This window comes from Typopeltis vanoorti, chromosome 15 (assembly GCF_054136105.1).
Source record: "Typopeltis vanoorti isolate ZY-2024b chromosome 15, IOZ_Tvanoo_1.0, whole genome shotgun sequence".
NCBI lineage: Eukaryota > Metazoa > Arthropoda > Arachnida > Uropygi > Thelyphonidae > Typopeltis > Typopeltis vanoorti.
Window position 1 is genome coordinate 17917461 of NC_143563.1, and position 17227 is coordinate 17934687.

Genomic DNA, 17227 nt, shown 5'->3' on the forward strand with positions numbered 1-17227 from the left:
CAAAGATTATTGAAGAAAAAATGAAAGACTTTGAGAACAGGAATGAAACCTTAGAGATTCAGTGGCAAACTCTGAAGAAAACCTTGATTGATTCTGCCAGAGAGGCATGTGGTGAGGTTGTCTGCAAGGATAATAAAATCAGAACTCCCTGGTGGACACAGGAAGTTAAAGAGGCAGTGAAAGAAAAGAAGAAAGCATATCAAAAGTTCCTGTCAAATAAGTCAGCTTGTGCTCTTAGAGAATATAGAGACAAATGCAAGAATGCTAAACACTGTGTAAAACTAGCTAAACAGAAGTCATGGGAGGACTTTGGCAAGAATATAGAAAATAAATATCAAGAAGGTGGCAAAATATTCTGGAGGTTGTTGAAGAAGCTTAGGAATGGAGGAAAGAGTGCTGTAAAAGGAGTTAGAGATGATAAAGGTGACATGAAAACGGGAGAAAAAGATATCCTTGAAGTATGGAGTAATTATTTTGAAAAACTGCTAAATGAAAAAAGCAGTGATGACAGCACAGCAAAAAAACACTGACCAGGCATGCAGTCAGGAATACATATCCATACTTGAAGTAGAAAAAGCCATCAAAGGCTTGAAATGTGGAAAGGCATCAGGAGTAGATGATATTCGACCAGAAATGCTGAAGTGTGGTGGTATAAGAGTCTTACAGTGGCTGCACTGCATAGTTCAGAAAGCCTGGACAGAGGGACGAATTCCCGATGATTGGAGTAGAGCTCTCATAGTACCCATATATAAAAAGGGAAATAAAACTGAATGTGAGAATTACAGAGGTATTTCCCTACTGAGTGTTCCTGGCAAGATGTATGCAAGTATACTTGAGAAACGGTTGAGAAGAATTGTGGAAGAAAAGCTTGGTGAAGAACAAGCTGGATTCAGGCCAAATAGAGGCTGTCAGGATCAGATCTTCACTTTACGACAAATAGTTGAGAAAGCATGGGAATATAACAGAGATCTGTATTTAAGTTTTGTCAATTTGGAAAAAGCATATGACAAGGTGCCAAGAGAGAAGCTATTCAATACACTACAGTTATATGGTGTAAATGGGGTATTATATCAAGCAATACTTAGTCTTTATTTGAGTTGTTAGTCAGCAGTTAGAATTGAAAGAAGTACAGGAAGATGGTTTAATGTTAAATCTGGTGTGAGACAAGGCTGTACGTTATCCCCTCTGTCATTCATTATCTATATGGATCACATTATGAAGGAAAGTGGTATTAAACATGATATCAAAATTGGAGATGTTAATGTCAGCTCTTTGCTTTATGCGGATGATGTATACTTCTAAATAAATCCACTACAGTCTGCAAGATTCTCTGACTAAATTGAATAGCTGTTGTAATAGATATGGTATGAAGGTCAGCAATAAAAAGACAGAGACGATGAAAATAGGCAGAATCATTGAAAATGTCAACTGTGTTGTGAATGGAGAACCTGTGGAACAAGTAAAACATTTCAGCTATTTAGGCACAATTTTTACTGAAGATGGTAAATTAAATATAGAAATAGACAACAGAATCATCAAAGCTGGTATGGTGGGAAGTCAATTGAATAAATTCATATGGAATAAGAGAGAAATTAGTCAGAACACTAAATTAGCTGTATACAAGCTAGAATATAAATGTTCAGATCTGAGAGCTCGGTTAGAAGTAAAACACTTGACCAAAGACTAGAGACCTTAGATATGAGAGTCCTGAGAAAGATTATAGGCGTGAACAGATGGCATCAATGGCAATATCATATTAAAAATGAGGATATTAGGAAAGAACTTGACATTGTCAACATCCAGGAATGCGTTAACATAGCTAATCTCAGGTGGTATGGTCACTTGAACAGAATGGGCGAAGGAAGATTAGCAAAACAGGTGTTCTCTGCCAGGTTGGTAACTAAACGACACAGAGGAAGACCGAGATATAGGTGGATTGATACGGTACAAAGTGCCTTAGACGATAGAAATATAAAATCTGATAAGGTTGGAGTCTTGACAAGTAACAGACTGATTTGGAGGAAAATTGTAGATAGGAAGTTAGTAATGATGTAATTTTTTTTCCTGTAGTACTATCATATCCTGTACACTCCTTGAGGGTACATGGCAGGAATTTGATGATGATGATGATATAGCATATAAAAATTAAAGAAATTTTTATATGCTGTGTTTTTAAATACAGATTTAAAAAAAAAATGCAAAAGCATGACTTAAAAATTGAAATGATCTCCTTGCAGTGTAGATCTTTGAAATGCTTTTTGCTATAAATATTTTAAGATAGAAGATTTTATATTTGAGGGAATGCATTCTGTTCATGGGTACTCATGACAGAAAATTTGGAACCGGGTGCCTTTTGAGAGCCCTAACATATATGTATATGTTCAACTTTGTGTAAGGTTGTAAAACTTGTATCACATCTATGCCATGTGTAGATAATAAGCATCATTATCACCAAATTCTTGACATATACCATCTGAGAGCATATAGGATTTAGATATGATAGTACTACATGAAAAAGTTACATCATAGAAGACTGAGTATTACTAATTCAATCTTCTAAGACTTATCTTACTGAATCAATCCATCTAGAGCTTGGTCTTCCACTGGATCTTTGTCCTGCCATCCTGGGGAAAAACCACTTGTTTTGCTAACCTTTCATCTCACATTCTGTTTAAGTGGACATACCACCTAAGATTTGCTCTGGAAACACATTCTTGAATGCTAACAATGTCAGGTTCTTTCCTAATATCCTCATTTTCAATATGATACTGCTACTGATAATCTTTCTCAGAACTCTCATATCTGCAGTCTTTGATCAAGTGTTTTATTTCTAACCTGCTCTCAGATCCATATGTTAAAATTGGCTTGAACATCATCTTGTATACAGCTAATTTAATATTTTTATTAATTTTTCTCTTATTCCATATAAATTTATTCAGTTGACTTCCTACCACACCAGCTTTGCTAATTCTGCTATTTCCATATTTTATTTGCATCTCAACTAAAAATTGTGCCTAAATAGCTGAAATGTTTTCTATAGTTTCTCCGTTCAGAATGCAATTTACATTTTCAATGTTTCTGCCTGTTTTCACTTGTTGTCTTTTTATTGCTGATTTTCATACTATGGTTATCACAGTAGGTATTCAATTTAGTCAAGGAATCAAGCAGATTTATACTGGATTTATTTAAGTAGAAATAAATCTAGTAATTAAAAGTATAACATCATATTCATAAAGTAATGAAGCTGAGATTAATATATCCAAAATTTTGATACTAGGTTTGATACCAATTTTTTTTATAATATGATCCATAACAGTGGAGATAATGTGCACCCTTGTCTCATACCTGATTTAATATCAGACCTTCCCCCTGTACCTCTTTCAGTTCTAACTTGATTTACAACTCAGATATAGACTATATATTCCTCAATTTAATATCCCATCATTTACACCATATAACTGTAGCATTTTAAACTGCTTTTCTGTTAAATTTTGTCATATATCTTTTTCAGATCTACAAAATTTAAAAACAGATCCTTGTTATATTCCCAAGATTTCTCAACTATTTGTCTTAAAGTGAAAATTTGATCCTGGCAACCTCTATATAGCCTGAATCCAGCTTTTCCTTCTCTAAGCTTATCTTCCACAATTATTCTTAGCCATTTTCAAGTATAATTGCATAAATCTTACTAGGAACACTCAATAGGGAAATTCCTATGTAATTCTCAAATTCGGTTTTATTTCCCTTTTTATAGATGGCACTATGAGAAGTCTATTCATCTGGAATCCAACACTCTGAACTAGGCCTTCTAAATTATACAATGTAGTTACTGTATTACAACTTTTACACTTTCATATTTGAGCATTTCTGGTCAAATATCATCAACCCCAGGTGCCTTTCTGCATTTCAGGTTTTTGATAGCTTTTTCTACTTCAAGTATTGACATCTATTCCTGATTGCATTCCTGTGGAGTGTTTTCTACCATCATGCTGATATTATTGTTAACATGTTCTTTACATTATTAATACCCTTGTGTTTCACTATACTTGAAGGGCACCAACTCCCTGCTTTCTCTCTTCCTTGTCCATTTCCCTAAGTTGTATGGTGTATTTTATTTCATTCGTTAATATTAAAGATATTTATTGATTGGATGTTTTTTTCCCCACAGCTTATTAAGTAATTGATAAAAAGCTCTCAGAATACTACAAAGTTAGGTCATCTTTGATTTAATTTTTTAAGAGCCTAGAAAGGTTTTTTTTTGTCAAGCATGACTAGTTACACTAGTCATGCTTGGCTAGTGTAACTAATTATATTTCAGCATGAATTTATAATCAGACGTTGGAGTGAGTTGGGAGTTAGATAATCCAGTAACTTTGCTCTTGAGAAAAAATGTGGAACTTTATGCATGTAGTGTTTCCACTGGGCAGGTTGATCTCATGCTGGTAACGAATGTTGTCTACTATCTAACGACAAACATCCATGCCACAGATTAAACCTGCATCCCATTGGTTTAATACTATAAGGATTATTAAATTTTAATCCATCATCATTGAGATTTTTAAATAGCCAAATTATGGTCTGAATTTACTTAGCCATCATGATTCATGAAATATTGCTGCTACCTCAATATTTCATGAATTATGAAATATTGAAGTGGTAGCAATTTATCTGAACATTATTTTAAGACAAATTGCTATCATGACCAATTATAATGTTAGAGATCTGAAGCACATGCCAAATTATGAACATTATTGTTATGTTTTCTCTTCATCTACTTAATCCTAATCCTGTGGCCTTCTCTCTTTGAAAGAGTTGCAGCTAATTACTAGGGAGATATGACACAAGGTTGTTTCCCGTTGCCTTCCTTGCCATAAGTATGTAGCCGTGTGTGTTCATGGGACCAGTCTGCCTGTTTTGAGGGATGAAAAACCTGAGCTACCAGGAGGGAAAACCCTCCACCTTCTTATGAGACCGGTTAACTTACCTTTAATTGAAAGAGACCAGATAAAGGTTTCTCATGTCATAGACAGGAATCGAACCCAGGTTTTTCAGACCCAAGGGCTTCACCCATACTGACTAAGCTACAGAGGCTCCTCTTCATCTACCATGTTACATAATATACAAATCAGGATTAAGGGTTTGTGCCAGTATTTCTTCATTTAAATCAAATGCAATAACAAGTGAAAATCATAATTTTGTCTTCAGCTTGCTGAACTTCTAAGGTTCTTTGCTTCATGTACCAACTACTTCCATTCCTTTCTGTCTCCAGCTTTTTCATTCCAGTTCTGAAATTCCTTCTCAGCTAAGTGTTTATGGATATTATCTTCCCAATGCATCCATCTGCTGTCTACCACTAAGTCGCTTTCTAACAGGCTTCATCTTGAATGCTTATTTAGCTATTCTATCCTTGCCTATTCTTTCCAAAAGGTTCCTCACTTTTGCATCATGGTCTGCTATACTCCAGGTTTCTGCTCTGTATGAAACAATAGGTCTAATGATTGTCGTGTATATTTCAACTCTGCTTGATAGAATTCTGGAAGATAATAAATGATGTAGTTCTTCGCTTCATGTACCAACTGCTTCCATTCCTTTCTGTCTCCAGCTTTTTCATTCCAGTTCTGAAATTCCTTCTCAGCTAAGTGTTTATGGATATTATCTTCCCAATGCATCCATCTGCTGTCTACCACTAAGTCGCTTTCTAACAGGCTTCATCTTGAATGCTTATTTAGCTATTCTATCCTTGCCTATTCTTTCCAAAAGGTTCCTCACTTTTGCATCATGGTCTGCTATACTCCAGGTTTCTGCTCTATATGAAACAATAGGTCTAATGATTGTCGTGTATATTTCAACTCTGCTTGATAGAATTCTGGAAGATAATAAATGATGTAGTTCTTCGCTTCATGTACCAACTGCTTCCATTCCTTTCTGTCTCCAGCTTTTTCATTCCAGTTCTGAAATTCCTTCTCAGCTAAGTCTTTATGGATATTATCCTCCCAATGCATCCATCCACAGTCTATCACTAAGTCGCTTTCTGACAGGCTTCATTTTGAATGCTTATTTAACTATTCTCTCCTTGCCTATTCTTTTCAAAAGGTTCCTCACATCATAAACAGGAATCGAACTCAACTCTATATGGACTATTGATCCCATATTGGGATCAGTAGTTCATATAGTTCTTGATTATATCTTCTTTTCTTCCATTCATCTGCTGTGTTATCTCTTATAGGTCCATAGCCTTTTCTGAGGATTTTATTTTCAAAGATCTACAACTCTTTTGCATCATGGTCTGCTATACTCCAGGTTTCTGCTCTGTATGAAACAATAGGTCTAATGATTGTCGTGTATATTTCAACTCTGCTTGATAGAATTCTGGAAGATAATAAATGATGTAGTTGAATGATAAGATCTATTGGCAGCATATATTCTAACTTTTCTCTCTGTACTAATTTTATTATCTCAAATAATTAATGTACCAAGGTATTTGAAGGAGGTGACACTTTTAAGTTTCAGGTTTTCAATGGTGAACTGGTCATTTTCTGCTTGATTTTAATTTCTACATGCATTTGAATATTCAGTTTTAACCTCATTGATTTGTAATCCTAGTTTTTTAGCAATAATTTTGAGTTTTCTAAAATGCTTTCAGCATTTTCTCCAACCAGGCATATATCATATGCATATATCATATGCATATCCTAATATTATTGTCCTGATTGTGTTATCTTTTACAGTTTCTCGAATACATTTTTCTAATGCTAAATTAAAAAGGATGGGTGAAACAGCATCTCTTTTCAATCCTGTCTATCTTAATATGAAAAGGTTCAGATCTAATTCCATTAGCCAATAGCATGCTTTGGCTGTCAGTGGTGCAAATTTTGATTGAACATATTATCTTATGAGGTATTCCTACTTTATCTAATACTCCCCAAAGGCCTATTCTATAAATGCTATCATATGCTTTTCTGAAGTCTAAATAAAATGTAGGCCTCCAGATTATATTCTAATATTTTTTTCAGTATCTAAGTGTAAAACGTTGGTCAACTGTCAATCTATTTCTTCAGAATCCTGTTTGATATTCATTTATATTTTCTTCAGCATAAGGTAAGATTCTTTCTAGTATAATATTAGATAAAATTTTGTAGCCTGCTGTCAACAGCAATATCCCCCTGTAATTTTGACGTTGATTTTTGTTTCCCATTTTTATATATTGGAATGATTGGCGATTCTTTCCATTCTGCAAGTACCTCTTCTTTTCCCCCATAGACCGGTTTATGTACATGCTTAATTCACTTTTCCCATATTTAATGAGTTTGCTTTTTTTTTTTTTTTTTCAACAGTACCTGGTGCCCTGGCTTTGAACTGCTTTATGCTTTCCTCTGCTTCAGCTAGTGAATATTTAAATATTTCTGGGTATGATGCTCTGCTTTGTCTGTTTAAAAGACTCAGCAGGTTCATCATAATTTAAGAGTTTGTTAAAGTACTCTCTCCACCTGTTTGCTATTTTATCTCTAGTAGCTAGTGTTTGCCCATTGCTGTTGTCGATTATTGTTGTTTTCCTATGTGGGCCTGTTTTTTGGTTTTTAATTTCATGGAAAAATTTTCTAGGGTTATTTTACTATAAAGTATTTCTAGATTTCTTCAATCTGTTCACATAAAAATTTTATGTTTTATTATTTTATTGGCTTCTTTGCTACTCTCTTGGTATCTCTGAGCAGCATGCATATTTTTTTTTTTTGAGTAATTAAGCCAAATGCTTCTTTTTTTTTCTTTTTCTTTATTGCCAATTCACATTCCTCATTAAATCATTTTTTATGCTGTATTTTTTATATGGGCTTAACTGAATTGGTTTTGAAATGCATAGGTAACAAAAGAAGAAGAAAAATTATTAGGTTGCCATCAAAGAGATCATATAAATTAGCTGATTAATGCATTAGCTAGATACATAATAATAATATTATCTTTCTTGTAGACATAGCCAGTATCTGGCCACTTCTCAGTTTTGCTATTTAATGTATACTGTTATTTTGTCTCATTTTGTATAGTCTCCCCTTCCGCCATCCATTATCATTCTGCAAAACTTTCATTTGTCTGCCTTTTTTGCATTCACTGTTGTACTGAATTAATTTCAATATATGCTTGTTGTGATGTATTCTGTTTGTTTTTCTGGCTTGTCTACTTTTGCGCTTAGATTATTTTGTTGTGATTATATATATTTTTCTCTCAGAGTTGTTTTTGTCGTTAAATGACATTATCTTACTTGCATTGCATATTCACATGCTTATTTGATCCACACTGGTTCTCTGCTTAAAATCAATTTGCTTTTAATTTCATGTTTGTCATCTTGGAATATATTTAAATTGTATAATTGTGTAATTTTGAATTCACAGATGAGGACAAGAATAAAAAGTGATAAAGATAATTTTCATTATCTTGGGAAAAAATTACAGAAATCACACATTTAAATTTATTTTACCATTTTATAGAATTACATTGAAAGATCATTATGTGTTTACTATTAAAATGATTTTTTTTTTTTCGTGCATTGTGAAAGCTTGAAAGCTTTGAATTTTTTCTGTTTACATTGAATGAAAAGCTCCATATTTCCAGACTTTATCACGAATAATTTTTTATTTATCATATCTTTATTGCTCTTCTTAAACAGTGTGTAGCATATGTAGTGACAAATAAATTTCATGTTGTCATTTTAGATGTATCAGGACCTTTTCCAAATATCTATAATGCAGGCAATGTAGAGGATGGATGGTTCGATTGGTGGCAAAAAGAAGGCTTCTTCAAACCAGAATATCTGATTCCATATGAAAAGGTAATTTCTGGATTAAACATATGAAATTTTGAAACCATTATTTGCATTATCAAACTACAAATATTACATCTGTAATGTTTGATTTGCAACACACACGCGAAGATATTTATTCAGCTACTAACATCTAACTGCTTTTATATCCAACATCTTTGGAGCAAAATCAGTTTGATACGGTATGCAAACAGTAACAGACACTCCAAAGAAAGTTCTAATTTGGTACTATCCATTGTTGGATAAAGAGAGGTTAAGTATTTAGTCAATCTTAAAATAACTGTCTCCCAAATTTTTAGCAAATTAGTACAGGCATACTTGCTCTTGTTTATGGAATGTTTCATAACTCCTGCTGATTCCAGAAAGTCTCTCTGACTTGCAATGGCCTCTGTCATTACCCCCCCCCACACACACACCACCACCTAACCTTATGTGAAGGGGTATCTAAAACATGGTCTGCTAGTTCCTTTGGAGAACATAAGACATACTCACCATCATTATGTTCTCCAAAGGATTCCAGTAGATCTTCCTGTTTGTTCATAGTAAGGCAGCTCAAGGCATTTCAGCACTCCTGATATGATAAAGGATGGAGTTTATACTTAAGTGAAAATGGATGACATGTTGCTAGTTGATACATATATAGTTTGAATGTGGTGCAGAGCCTATATTTATTAAGAATTCTGGATATCTTTTCAGATGTGCCTGGAATATGTGGGATAATAACAGTTTCGCTGTGGTCTTGTGTATTAGAGAAGGGATTGATGGGTATTTAGTATTTTATCTGTTTTTTGAGGTTTGTGAGAAGTTTTCCATATTGAGACCACATTGTAATATGAATAAGAAGTTTATTAAAAATAAGCAATTAAAACCCGACAAGTTCTGTGTGCCATAAGACTTACATCATCAGGGATAGTGGTACATAAAGGGTTTACAACAAAAACTTATTAACAATTAATTACTCATATTAGATGCTTTTAATAACTTCACAGTTGTTAAGTATAATTGATAAACCAGAATATAAATGATAAATAAGTTAATGTATATGTGTTGGAACATTGCTAGTTGTTGCTGTCACATTCGGTGGTATCATGCATATTATATTCTAGGTCCGTGGAAGTATGGTCTGATTTCATCAAAAATTTAACTGCCACAGACCTAGGATATAACACGCGTGATACCACAGAACGTGATATCAACAACTAGCAATATTTCAACACATATACATTAACTTATTTATCATTTGTATTCTGGTTTATCAATTATATTTAACAGTTGTGAAGTTATCAAAAGCATCTAATATGTGTAATTAATTGTTAACAGGCTTTCGTTGTGTAAAACTTTTATGTATCACTACCCCTGATGTATAATGTAAATCTTATGATGCACAAAACTTGTCAGGTTTTAATTGCTTATTTTTAATAAACTCCTTATTTATATTACAATGTGGTCTCAATACTGAAAACTTCCCACTGCTTAATCACAGAAACCTACGTGTACATCTGGTTATAGCTGTTGTTTAAAAATTTGTTGCAGAGGTAGATGAGTTAAGTGGTAGGAGCCTGATCATTGGAGTAGATAGCCCTGGCTCTGTGTATTAGTGTCTTAAGATGATGTACTGTTGGGCTGGATGATGGTATGAGTATTGGTGTAAATATCTTCCCGTATGTGTTGGGTTTCTATAAATAGAAAAAGATAATGAACCATTTGAAAGGCATGAGACTAGTCTATCTAGAAAAAACAGATGATTATTTGATTCATTTTCTGTTGTGAAATGGATTTTTCTTTTAAATACACTAAAATTTTATGTAATGTGTCTAACTATGTGGTGAAATAGCAAGATTATCTGCACATTGTAGTTGATGCATTGGTTTGAGTGTGGCTGTATGAGTGCTTGGCTCTTTAAGGTGTTCTATGTTGAAATTAGGTAAAGGGAGGAGGGGAAAAGGAGGAATCCATTGCTATCTCATCCATTTGTTTGTATGAGATAGCAATGGATTATATCCTCTCCATATGATATAACCAGTATGTACTGTAAATTTGAATAATTTGAATATGTCCTGTGGAGGTAGGGAAGAGGATGGAATTTTATCAAATTATAGACCTCAGTTAGTTGCATATTAATAAATAATGAAGCAATATGAAACAGTGTGTAAAACTAGCTAAACAAAAGTCATGGGAGGACTTTGGCAAGAATATAGAAAATAAATATCAAGAAGGTGGCAAAATATTCTGGAGGTTGTTGAAGAAGCTTAGGAATGGAGGAAAGAGTGCTGTAAAAGGAATTAGAGATGATAAAGGTGACATGAAAACGGGAGAAAAAGATATCCTTGAAGTATGGAGTAATTACTTTGAAAAACTGCTAAATGAAACAAGCAGTGATGACAGCACAGTAATAAAAAACACAGACCAGGCATGCAGTCAGGAATACATATCCATACTTGAAGTAGAAAAATCCATCAAAGGCTTGAAATGTGGAAAGGCAGCAGGAGTAGATGATATTCGACCAGAAATGCTGAAGTATGGTGGTATAAGAGTCTTACAGTGGCTGCACTGCATAGTTCAGAAAGCCTGGACAGAGGGACGAATTCCCGATGATTGGAGTAGAACTCTTATAGTACCCATATATAAAAAGGGAAATAAAACTGAATGTGAGAATTACAGAGGTATTTCCCTACTGAGTGTTCCTGGCAAGATGTATGCAAGTATACTTGAGAAACGGTTGAGAAGAATTGTGGAAGAAAAGCTTGGTGAAGAACAAGCTGGATTCAGGCCAAATAGAGGCTGTCAGGATCAGATCTTCACTTTACGATAAATAGTCGAGAAAGCATGGGAATATAACAAAGATCTGTATTTAAGTTTTGTCGATTTGGAAAAGGCATATGACAAGGTGCCAAGAGAGAAGCTATTCAATACGCTTCAGTTATATGGTGTCAATGAGGCATTATATCAAGCAATTATTTGAGTTGTAAGTCAGCAGTTAGAATTGAAAGAAGTACAGGAAGATGGTTTAATATTAAATCTGGTGTGAGACAAGGATGTACATTATCCCTTCTGTTATTCATTATCTATATGGATCACATTATGAAGGAATGTGGTATTAAACCTGATATCGAAATTGGAGATGTTAATGTCAGCTCTTTGCTTTATGCGGATGATGTTATACTTCTAAATAAATCCGCTACAAGTCTGCAAGATTCTCTGACTAAATTGAATAGCTGTTGTATTAGATATGGTATGAAGGTCAGCAATAAAAAGACAAAGACAATGAAAATAGGCAGAATCATTGAAAATGTCAACTGTGTTGTGAATGGAGAACCTGTGGAACAAGTAAAACATTTCAGCTACTTAGGCATGATTTTTGCTGAAGATGGTAAATTAAATATAGAAATAGACAACAGAATCAACAAAGCTGGTATGGTGGGAAGTCAATTGAATAAATTCATATGGAATAAGAAAGAAATTAGTCGGAACACTAAATTAGCTGTATACAAGACAGTGTTCAAACCAGTTTTAACTTATGGATCTGAGAGCTGGGTCAGAAGTAAAACACTTGACCAAAGACTAGAGACCACAGATATGAGAGTCCTGAGAAAGATTAGAGGCGTGAACAGATGGCATCAATGGCAATATCATATTAAAAATGAGGATATTAGGAAAGAACTTGACATTGTCAGCATCCAGGAATGCGTTAGCAGAGCTAATCTCAGGTGGTATGGTCACTTAAATAGAATGGGAGAGGAAAGATTAGCAAAACAAGTGTTCTCTGCCAGGTTGGCAGGAAAACGACTCAGAGGAAGACCAAGATATAGGTGGATTGATACAGTACAAGGTGCCTTAGACGATAGAAATATAAGATCTGATAATGTTGGAGTCTTGACAAGTAACAGACTGATTTGGAGGAAAATTGTAGATAGGAAGTTAGTAATGATGTAATTTTTTCATGTAGTACTGTCATATCCTGTACCCCCCTTGAGGGTACATGGCAGGAATTTGATGATGATGATGAAGCAATATGGAAGCTAATCATAATATTTGAACTTCTTGGGATATGGTTTTTTAATATAGCTTTAAAGTGATCAGAAATTTTTACACAGAAGGAAGAGTTACCCCTGAGTATCAAGTGATTTTGCCAACTGTTTAGCAAGTATTCACATAGAATTACCTATACCCCTGGTGGCCCACCCAATCACCACTAGCCACGTGTAATGAAAAGACAAGGGTTTTGGTGAATTGGTGCTTCTAGTGTCACAAATGCCCATTTAAATATTTATAAATATTTTATGAAAATTAAAATTTTCATAAAAATTAATGAATTCCTTAATAAAAAAGAATACAGCAAAAATTATTTAATGAAATATGCCTGTACCATGAAGCTGCTATATCGTGTTCTTTGCTTCTCTCAGTTCCTAATTACCTTCAGAATCTTGGCATCTACAAAAAAAAAAAAAGCTTTTAAGTCCAAGAAAATACAGACAGTACGATTATCAGAACAAAAATGGAGTGTCGTATATGATTAATGACCTGACTGTTCGTATCCAATTTGGGCAATATTCAATTCATCCATTTGAAGGATGCTTATGGGTCACAGCTGGATAGGAGACCTCCACATAGCCTTTTAAGGAATACTGAGAACTGGTTAGAACAAGGCTTCTAACCAGTCTGTACCTTCTTGTGGTGCACCCTGTTAGGTATCTCTCTTTCAATACTGAATGAAGGAGTTTGGGCTCAATTTTTCATTTAACTGATGAAATTGTAATTTTATTAGGTTGAACTATAATGCAAAATGATGGTACAACATGACAGAATTGCATACCAGCTAGGCCTCGACTGGTTCAACAAGCCCCCCATTGTTTTCAACATAGAAACAAGGACAACCAACAGAAAGTCAGCTACTGGAACAAATCCCAGAACATAACATCAGTAGAATTCAAGATTGGCACCATCAACATAAGAAGCATCAGTAGAAAAGAAAAGAAATGGAACTGACAGAAGAATTGGATAAGTAACAGATCAACATAATAGACGTGACTGAAACAAAGAAGATAAAAACAGATCTTTCTAAGCAACAGATACAAAATGTTATATTCAGGCAATAACAGTCAGGGAAGATAAGGAGTAGCTGTGGTATTCTACACCTAATATGAGGATAATCTTGAATGACAGGCAATATCTAAGAGTGATGTGGACAATTATCAGAATGGAAACTAGACAATGAGACTTATTTGTTTCTGTGATCCCACAAAAGGTTTTACTAAGAAAGAAATGGAAGCATTTTTTGAGTTAGTAGAGAAGGCAGTTGACACCACAAAAAGGAAAAGGTGGTCCCTGTCGGAGAATTTAACAGCAGAGTAAGGGATCATTGCCAGACACAGAAATGTTTTCGGAATATTTGGAGGAAAGAGCAAAGCTAATAAAATGATAAGTACCTGCTGGATTTCTGTTTAGGATATGGACTAGTTATTTCTAACACCATGTTCCAACATAAAAAATGTGCACCAATTCACCTGGAGAAAAGATACAAGAAATAAGAAAATAAGAAAAATATCATTGACTATGCTATTATTGATAGCAATGTTTTTTTTTACTGGTTGAAGACAAAAAGAATATACTTCAGTTTGCATTCAAAAGCTCTATGTTGGAGATTTTCTTGGATACAAGCTGAAATTTTTCATGCCAGCCCTATTGTCTGAGTGGATAGCATCTCTAGTTTTCTGTAGTCTGTGAGTTTGAATCCAACCATTGTATGGATTTTTGTAAATGTTTTTATGTGGTAAATGATTTTCATTATTCAATGGAATGGACACACTGGAAGCCTGAAGTGAGAAAAGTACCATGTTTGTTTGGGTGCAGTTAACGCAGTTGAGGATGGATTATCTACTCAGAATAGATTTCCAGTCTTTTAGGGGACAGGGAATTATGATAAAAAATCTCTCATAAGAGTTCAGGTAACAATTCAGTGTGGTTTTCCCCTTCCACAAAACATCCCTTCCCCCCTCATAACCATTTCCAAGTTCCTGTTATTAGGCTCAACAGGGCCAAATTTCTGCTCCTTTAGTCTCAACACATTTGTTATGTTTTATGGAAAGTATCCTTTTTCATTGCTTCTCATTTCAATTTGAATTCTTGCCCTTTATCAAATGCACTGAAAAGAATCCCATTAAAACTATAAACATACCACAGATATCTCAACAGAAACCTTACTTTCTTCATATTATACTTGTAATATGCACAGAAAATTCATAAATTAAAATGCAGTTTACTTATTTACCACAAGTTAAAAATAATGCTTCACTCTCACACATTTTTTTCTTTAAACCGTTTGTCACTTGGTGCATTAATGCTATCACATCTTCTACTTCCAACAGTTAACATCTGCCGCCATAATACATCTCGCACTCTTGCAGTGTTGATAGAGAAGAGATTGCCTAAATATTAAATATTTCATTGCAGCATCTCTTCTGTTCGGCATTCATCAGCAAAAGATCAGGAAGAAATTCATCATCATCAAATTCCTGCCATGTACCCTCAAGGGATGTACAGGATATGATAGTACTACATGAAAAAATTACATCATTACTAACTTCCTATCTACAATTTTCCTCCAAATCAGTCTGTTACTTGTCAAGACTCCAATATTATCAGATCTTATATTTCTGTCATCTAAGGCACTTCGTACTGTATCAATCCACGTATATATCTTGGTCTTTTATCTGCCAACCTGTCAGAGAACACTTGTTTTGCTAATCTTTCCTCGCCCATTCTGTTTAAATGAACATACCACCTAAGATTAGCTCTGCTAACGTATTCCTGGATGTTGACAATGTCAAGTTCTTTCCTAATATCCTCGTTTTTAATATGATATTGCCATTGCTGCCATCTGTTCACACCTCTAATCTTTCTCAGGATTCTCCTATCTGTGGTCTCTAGTCTTTGGTCAAGTGTTTTATTTCTAACCCACTCTCAGATCCATAAGTTAAAATTGGTTTGAAGACTGTCTTGTATACAGCTAATTTAGTGTTCCGACTAATTTCTCTCTTATTCCATATGAATTTATTCAGTTGACTTCCTACCACACTAGCCTTGTTGATTGTTGTCTATTTCCATATTTAATTTACCATCTTCAGTAAAAATCGTACCTAAGTAGGTGAAATGTTTTACTTGTTCCATAGGTTCTCCGTTCACAACGCAGTTGACATTTTCAACAATTCTGCCTATTTTCATCGTCTTTGTCTTTTTATTGCTGACCTTCATACCATATCTATTACAACAGTTATTCAATTTAGTCAGGGAATCTTGCAGACTTGTAGCAGATTTATTGATAAGTATAACATCGTCCGCATATAGCAAAGAGCTGATATTAATATCTCCAATTTTGTTATCATGTCTAATACCACTTTCCTTCATAATGTGATTGATATAGATAATGAATAACAGAGGGAATAATGTACATCCCTGCCTCACACCAGATTTAACATTAAACCATTCTCCTGTACTTCTTTCAATTCTAACTGCTGACATACAACTCAAATAAAGACTAAGTATTGCTTGATATAATGCCCCATTGACACCATATAACTGTAGATATTGAATAGCTTGCCATATACCTTTTGCAGATCTACAAAACATAAATAGAGATCTTTGTTATATTCCCATGATTTCTCATCTATTTGTCATAAAGCGAAGATCTGATCCTGACAGCCTTTATTTGGCCTTGAATCCAGCTTGTTCTTCACTGAGCTTTTCTTCCACAATTCTTCTCAAAGGTTTCACAAGTATACTTGCATATATCTTACCAGGAACACTCAGTAGGGAAATACCTCTGTAATTCTCACATTCAGTTTTATTTCCCTTTTTAAATATGAGTACTATGAGCTCTACTCCAATCATCGGGAATTCGTCCCTCTCTCCAGGCCTTCAGAACTATGTAGTGCAGTCACTGCAAGACTTTTATACCACCATACTTCAGAATTTCTGGTCGAATATCATCTACTCCTGCTGCCTTTCCACATTTCAAGCGTTTGATGGCTTCAAGTATGGATATGTATTCCTGACTGTATGCCTGTTGAGTGTTTTTTGCCACTGTCCTATCACTGCTTGTTTCATTTAGCAGTTTTTCAAAATAATTACTGCATACTTCAAGGATATCTTTTTCTCCAGTTTTCATGTCACCTTTATCATCTTTAACTCCTTTTACAGCACTCTTTCCTTCATTTCTAAGCTTCTTCAACAACCTCCAGAATATTTTGCCACCTTCTTGATATTTATTCTCTATGTTCTTGACAAGTCCTCCCATGACTTTTGTTTAGCTAGTTTTACACAGTGTTTAGCTTTCTTACATTTGTCTCTGTATTCTCTAAGAGCACAAGCTGACTTATTTGCAGGAACGTTTTATGTGCTTTCTTCTTTTCCTTCACA

The 17227-nt window shown here is 34.4% G+C and overlaps 1 protein-coding gene across 1 annotated transcript in view; it reads left to right on the plus strand.

Moving 5' to 3' along the window:
- Positions 1-17227, plus strand: part of LOC150098430 (valine--tRNA ligase-like) — a 382977-nt gene that overhangs the window by 28509 nt on the left and 337241 nt on the right. Inside the window, exon 3 of the mRNA XM_090405873.1 lies at positions 8706-8821. Coding sequence (XP_090261999.1) covers positions 8706-8821 — 116 coding nt within the window. The remainder of the gene's footprint in view (positions 1-8705; positions 8822-17227) is intronic.